The 7,511-nt window shown below is 46.7% G+C and overlaps 1 protein-coding gene across 1 annotated transcript; it reads left to right on the top strand.

Moving 5' to 3' along the window:
• The first annotated feature begins 2,563 nt into the window (after positions 1 to 2,563).
• On the top strand, positions 2,564 to 4,220 carry LOC149644592 (uncharacterized). The gene is made up of 4 exons (XM_089850378.1): positions 2,564 to 3,245; positions 3,311 to 3,454; positions 3,508 to 3,627; positions 3,702 to 4,220. Exons 1-4 carry the CDS (start codon positions 2,847 to 2,849, stop codon positions 4,218 to 4,220), a joined length of 1,182 nt encoding a protein of 393 aa, XP_089706504.1. The 5' UTR covers positions 2,564 to 2,846.
• Positions 4,221 to 7,511: the final 3,291 nt, after the last annotated feature.

Raw genomic sequence — 7,511 nt, 5'->3', positions numbered from 1 at the left:
TAACGCTATCCTTAGCGATAAAGGGGTACAATTTACTTCGAAACTTTGGCTGCAGACGTGCAGAGCTTTTAGAATTAACCCAATGTTTACCACCCCCTACATGCCTAAGGGAAATCCCATCGAACGAGTAAATAGAGTAATAGGGGAGCTTATATCATTCTATGTAGGGAATCACCATGACAGATGGCATAAATCCCTAGACCTTCTTCAATTTGCTATCAATTCTGCACAGCATGAAACCACGGGCAGATCCCCTTTCTTTTTGAATTTAGGGCGGGGGCCACGTCTCCCTTGGGATTTAGAAATTGATGAACACGTTTAGGAACCCGACCACCCTGGTCGTACTAAAGTATTAGAAGTTCTTAAGGAACAATTAGAATTCAATAATGAATTATCTAAATTAGATAACGCTCATCAAAAGAAATACCATGACCTCTGCCATGACCCTCTAGAATTTGAGATACGAACATTAGTATGGATGGAAACCCATCCTTTGTCAAGTACGACAGGTCAAATTATGAGAAAACTCCGTCCTAAATGGGCAGGTCCCTTTAAAATAATCGCCAAACATTCTCCTGTAGTCTACGAGTTAGAGGAAGTAGAATGTAGGCAAAGTCAACCTAGAACATTTAAAACTCTACTGGACAAATGTAGCTGTCTTCAACAATGCCGACAATGCAACCGCTTCACAGTCAGAAGTTGCAGATGATCCTGAGTCAAGCTCTTCCCCGGACGGTGGTCACGAACACCAACCTACGAGGACTTCCTCAACAACTTCATCTGATACCTCAACATCAACTACTCTGAACGATCAAGCTTCAGATCAACAGATCATTCATGATATTCCAGATGTACCTAGTCAACCTACTCTGATTCTGTTAGTGAACCGGGCATTACCCTATTTGAAGACCCTCCTCTTCTACTCCATACCAATCACGATATGCGAGCTTTCCAGCTCACTAGTCCTTCTAGTGTCAGTCCGCCTTTTGCGGCAGGGGAGGCTTCCCCGTCTGATCATGAAAAATCAGTCGCGGAATCTGAGCTACACAAATCAACTTCTAGTTTTACGGAAGAGATTCTACCACTAGATTTCCAGGCATTACATAAACAACTACATCCGCCTTTCATCTTATGTGGAGACTTTAATGGACATCACCCTAGCTGGGGAGACACCACCACGAATACCCAAAGCCGTATCATTGCAGAAAGGTTAGACACAACGCCGAATCTCGTACTTCAAAACACGGGACAATACACTCGCTTCTCATCCTCAGCACCACCTTTGGTGCTGGACCTCACCTTTACCGACGCGACACTCGCAGCAGGTGTGACTTCGACGCCACTACACAAGGGGGCAGTGATCATCTCACAATCCTTATTATCATCCCACACAGCAGTCGTCGGGGGAGGTCACCTCCCATACAACGGCCTCCCTCAACCACATTTATGCCACTTAACTGGGAAAATTTCGAATCAATTACATTAGACCACGCCACTACCAATGTTCGGGAAAACTGGAGCTATACAGAGGTCATTGAGGCCCTTAGAACTTGCGCCGGTAACAACACTCTAAAACGACCCCACCCAAGAGGACATAGCACCCGTGGTGGTCCATTAAACTCTCCCAACTTCACACGAATATGAATTGGCACAGGAACCGCTACAGCAAACAGCATAGTATCAATGATCTCATTGCTTACAAGAAATTCCGAGCCCACTTCCGCAAACAACGCCGTTCGGGCTGGCAGATGTACTGCACCCAAATAAATGCCCAAAGCCCTGTCGCACAAGTTTGGAAGGGGTTGAAATGGGCTACGAAGAACGCTGCCACAAGCCAACCGCCTACCCCTAACGCCGAGGACGCACAGATTGCAGAAAAACTAGCAGACTACTATCACACTGTCTATTATAAAGCTACTACCATTCGGCAGATGGGCCCAGGGGGCGAGAACGATAGTTATAATGGGCCGATTACCCCACAGGAATACCGAGCAGAAGTAAAGGGCCTTAAGAACACAGCCGCAGGTTGGCACGGGGTGACGAACAAAATACTAGCGTCCCTCCCCTGGGTGTTTCACCAGAAAATACTTAACCTATTTAACCACCATTGGACCACGCAACAGTACCCGACCCACTGGAATGAAATGATGCGATCATCGTTCCTTTCCTGAAACCGAACAAAACTAAGGAGTACCACTCTCTTGATCGTCCAATAGCGCTCATATCTACCCTGCAAAAACTGATGGATAAAATTATCAACAGACGCTTGCAACACTTCCTGGAAGAAACCCAGGCCCTAAACCCTTTTCAAACGGGTTTCAGGAAGGGGCGCACCACTATCGACAACATCATACGTCTGACGGAAGCGACCATTTACGCTTTGGAGCAGAGGAAGTACATGGGGATAGTCTTCCTAGATATAAAGGACGCATTCGGGAACGTACCCCCTGGGAGACTTTTACAAAGATTGGCAAAGCTAAGCTGCCGCTGTAAATTATGAGCATGAATTAAAGACTTTCTCCTCGAGAGAGAGGTCCAGGTTCGCCTAAATGGGGCAGTTTCCACTTCTCGACGGCTAAACTATGGAGTTCTCCAGAGGAGCCCCTAAGCCCTGCCCTATTCCTGCTTGCGATCAACGATATTGGACGGGACTTCTCCCCAATTTGAGAATATGGCCTACGTGCGGATGATGTGCAATTTGGGCCTCCTCTACCACACTGACCAAGGTATCCAGGATCTTACAAGAAAATCTCAATCTAGTTGCCGCATGCCTGGAAAACTGGAGCTTACCGATCCAGTACGAGAAATGCCAATCATTACTCTGCACAAGACGAAAGGGCCCATCCATGGCGCTCCCTCTACACATAGACGGTAACCCCATCAGTTATACGGACGACTACAAATACCTCGGACTATGGCTAGACCGGCGGCTCAAATGGAAATGTCACATCCAATACGTTTTACAGAAATGCCAGAAAAGAATAAATATCCTTAAAGCAGTTATGGGCTTACGGTGGGGAGCGACACGGGCTATAGGAAAAATGATATACACCCAGATGATCAGGTCCACGATGGACTACGGTGCCTCGGTTAACGGGGCGGCAAGTAAGACCCAACTCCTCCAGCTGGACAAGATACAGAATACTGCCTTACGGATCATACTCGGTACACCCAAATCTACCAGCATTTCATCGATGGAAACCGAGCTCAGGTTTCCTCCCCTATCGGAAAGACGACGACTCCTCGATTAACACCTCTTAGCAAGGGAACTGGGGGAGGAGAAAAGCCAGAAATGGCTTTATGCCACCAGGACACAGCAGTTTCTCCCTTTGCCAGAAAGACGAACTTTGAAGGAGCGACTAAAATACCATCTTCACAGTCTTCCCAAGGACCTTTAAACGCCCAGCCCGTTAACTCAGACGATTCCTCTCATTACCCGACCCCCTGCGCCGTGGCGAACCTTCACGCCAAAAATCTTTAACGTCACTCCTCAAACCTCAAAAAAAGAACTCCCTTCGGCCCATCTCCTACAGTACTACCGACAGGCTCATTTTGCCGCCATTACAAACGACGCCACCTAGCAGATTTAAACTGACGCATCGTGCCTGCCCGGCAACAAGACGTGCGGCATGGCGAAAATAATCGAATCTTTCAACCTAACACTAACGAAAACGGTCAATGGCCCCCATGACATTACTCAGTGCGAATTAATGGCATTACACCTAGCCATCTCGGAGGCAAGGGACTTCCCACATACGCACTATCCAAATAAAGCTTTTTATTATTATTATTATTATTACTTCCTCATAGCCACGGATTCCCAAGCGACATTCAAACTCTTACATCAATTATTCCTTGACAACCCTTTGGTGCGCACCGTACAGCACCAAATAGAAGAGAGCCCTCAGCGTATTTCGTTTATATGGAGACCTGGGCACATTGGAATAGACGGCAACGAAAGAGCGGATCGTGCGGTGAAGCTAACGCTAGAAAAGGGACCTGCCAACCCGGATAACTGGCTCCCCTACTCCACCCCTACGTTAAAACGCCTTTTCGCCAGCACAGACACTCAAATTTTCTCTCAGAATGGTGGGGAACCCGAGAAGGGGCAATCCAAAAGGAATGGCGATCAGATCCCTTCAAGGATAAAATGTAAAACCTCAAACTCACACGCACACAAGAAACCTGCATCTCCCGGCTCCATTGTCGAAGGTGGATGACGGAAGAAACCCTTCACAAAATGGGAAAACTCGCTAGTCCAGACTGCTAAACTTGCGGGATACTAGAGGACATAGAACATATCCTTTGTCACTGCCCACTCTTGGACACGCACAGACAACCCCTCCGACACTATAACCCCACCCAGCCGGTTACCCTAAAAAACATATTAACCAGCACCATGAACGGCAAAATATAAACTATAAAGACGGTCACGTGCCTCTGGGCAGAGTACGAGAGAAACGCCCACCGTTGGTGACGCAATCACCAAAGAGGTATATAACACCGCTAAAATCCCACTTCTATCTCAAAGACGGCACCTATGGCGGATAAAGGTACCTCGGTGCCTCTCCCCTACAAACGATTGAGCAACTCTGCCACAGCCCCAGAGAGAGGACACCTTAGCGCAGAAACAGTACGGATCGCCCCCATGACAGAGCTGCTGTGGACACAGCGCTAGCCTTTGCCATTCCTGACAACCATGTGGGCATAATTATGGGCCTGTAACATCTTCTGATACAGGGAATGCATATCGGCGAAGGGCATAATCGACGCAGAGGCCCCGTAAAAGTGATCCTGTTCAACATATCAACGACGGAACTCCACATAGCACAAGGGGACCCTATTGCCCATAGGGTAATAACTCCATGCTTCACAGGACCAGTGGAAGAGGACGCCACACTACCGCAAACCGACCGAGCGGAATAGGGCTTTGTCTCCACCGGACGTTGAAATCAGGGACAATATCGGGACAACACTGCGCACAAGACCAATAAATAAAACACGCCAAACTAACAAACTCGATGTTACAGAAACCAAAAAAAATAATTTAGTTCCTACCTATTTTGTATCCTATTCTATGAGAGCGGTAGCTCTCTTAGATAAGACTTCATACTGCTCTTAATGTATAAGGAGGGTTTTTTGTTTGGATGTAGTTTTTTTTGTATTGTACTAATTGGTTCAAAAAAAATCCACTGAACTACAATTCGGACCCTTAATATGTGGTTAAAATTTCAGAGAGATCCATTAATTAGTTTATTTTATAAAAAATAAAGTTGCTAAGGGTGGTTTTCATTTCCATAAAATTAATCACAGATTTTGACGAAAAACTGGAAATTTCCCATAGAAATAACGTGGGAAATTTTCCAAAGTTACAAATTTTGTCCATACCCTTACAAAAATAACTATACGTTAGATAGATTTGAAAACGGTCTTAAATGAAAGCCCCATATCCATAGTTGGCGCCTATTTTTTTTCATCAAGAAAAATTAAGTTTAAGTACTGTTTTTCATAGTTTTAATTACATGCTCCGACTTACTTGGTTTACCCTGAAACTATGGAACCTGCGACATTTTAGCATGAGTAATGTAGTGTATGAAGCGAGTTTGGTCGTTTTACCGCGGTTATAGTCAAATTCTTGGAACAAATAGCTAGCTTAATGGACATTTTATCTTTTCTCGGTTTAGGTTAAAGCTATTTAAACTTGATTACCTTGTGGGTGCTTGTAGGTACTTGTGGGTGCTTGTAGGTACTTGTGGGTACTTGTGGGTGCATGTAGGTACTTGTGGGTGCTTGTGGGTGCTTGTCGGTACTTGTTGGTGCTTATGGGTACTTGTGGGTACTTGTAGGTGCTTGTGGGTACTTGTGGGTGCTTGTAGGTACTTGTTGGTTCTTGTGGGTACTTGTAGGTACTTGTGGGTTCTTGTGGGTACTTGTAGGTACTTGTGGGTTCTTGTGGGTACTTGTGGGTACTTGTAGGTACTTGTGGGTTCTTGTGGGTACTTGTAGGTACTTGTGGGTGCTTGTGGGTGTTTGTAGGTACTTGTGGGTGCTTGTGGGTGTTTGCAGGTACTTGTGGGTGCTTGTAGGTACTTGTGGGTGCATTTAGGTACTTGTGGGTACTTGTGAGTGCTTGTAGGTACTTGTGAGTGCTTGTAGGTACTTGTGAGTGCTTGTAGGTACTTGTGAGTGCTTGTAGGTACTTGTGAGTGCTTGTGGGTACTTGTGAGTGCTTGTGGGTGCTTGTAGGTACTTGTGGGTGCTTGTGGGTGCTTGTAGGTACTTGTGGGTGCTTGTAGGTACTTGTGGGTACTTGTGAGTGCTTGTGAGTGCTTGTGGGTACTTGTGGGTGCTTGTAGGTACTTGTGGGTGCTTTTAGGTACTTGTGAGTGCTTGTAGGTACTTGTGGGTGCATGTAGGTACTTGTGGGTTCATGTAGGTACTTGTGGGTTCATGTAGGTACTTGTGGGTACTTGTGAGTGCTTGTAGGTACTTGTGGGTACTTGTGAGTGCTTGTAGGTACTTGTGGCTACTTGTGAGTGCTTGTAGGTACTTGTAGGTACTTGTGGGTACTTGTGAGTGCTTGTAGGTACTTGAAGGTACTTGTGGGTACTTGTGAGTGCTTGTAGGTACTTGTGGCTACTTGTGAGTGCTTGTAGGTACTTGTAGGTACTTGTGGGTACTTGTGAGTGCTTGTAGGTACTTGTGGGTGCTTGTAGGTACTTGTGGGTGCTTGTAGGTGCTTGTGGCTGTTTTGTAGGTGCTTGAGGGTGTTTGTAGGTGCTTGAGGGTGTTTGTAGGTGCTTGTGGGTTTTTGTAGGTGCTTGTGGGTGTTTGTAGGTACTTGTGAGTGCTTGTAGGTACTCGTAGGTACTTGTGGGTGTTTGTAAGTACTTGTAGGTACTCGTAGGTACTTGTGGGTGTTTGTAAGTACTTGTGGGTGTTTGTAAGTACTTGTGGGTGTTTGTAAGTACTTGTGGGTGTTTGTAAGTACTTGTGGGTGTTTGTAAGTACTTGTAGGTACTCGTAGGTACTTGTGGGTGCTTGTAGGTACTTGTGGGTTCTTGCCCCGGGTACTTGTGGGTTCATGTAGGTACTTGTGGGTTCATGTAGGTACTTGTGGGTGTTTGTAAGTACTTGTAGGTACTCGTAGGTACTTGTGGGTGCTTGTAGGTACTTGTAGGTACTCGTAGGTACTTGTGGGTGCTTGTAGGTACTTGTGGGTTCTTGCCCCGAGTACTTGTGGGTGCTTGCTCCGGGTACTTGTGGGTGCTTGCTCCGGGTACTTGTGGGTGCTTGCCCCGGGTACATGTGGGTGCTTGCGCCGAGTACTTGTGGGTGCTTGCTCCGGGTACTTGTGGGTGCTTGCCCCGGGTACTTGTGGGGGCTTTCCCCGGGTACTTGTGGGTGCTTGCCCCGGGTACTTGTGGGGGCTTTCCCCGGGTACTTGTGGGGGCTTACCGCGGGTACTTGTGGGTGCTTGCCCCGAGTACTTGTAGGTACTTGTGGGTGCT

The sequence above is a fragment of the Phalangium opilio genome, unplaced genomic scaffold (assembly GCF_054372755.1).
Source record: "Phalangium opilio isolate 3A_F unplaced genomic scaffold, DU_Popi_V2 ptg000090l_1, whole genome shotgun sequence".
Taxonomy (NCBI): Eukaryota; Metazoa; Arthropoda; class Arachnida; order Opiliones; family Phalangiidae; genus Phalangium; species Phalangium opilio.
Note: the sequence above shows the minus strand (reverse complement) of the source record. Positions and strands in the feature narration are given on the sequence as shown.

Coding starts and splice junctions, on each gene's coding strand:
- LOC149644592 (XM_089850378.1), top strand. CDS start 2,847: ATGGCGCTCCCTCTACACATAGACGGTAACCCCATCAGTTATACGGAC. Junction 3,246..3,310: donor CGGAAAGACGACGACTCCTC/GATTAACACCTC, acceptor TTATGCCACCAG/GACACAGCAGTTTCTCCCTT. Junction 3,628..3,701: donor GCCCGGCAACAAGACGTGCG/GCATGGCGAAAA, acceptor GACATTACTCAG/TGCGAATTAATGGCATTACA.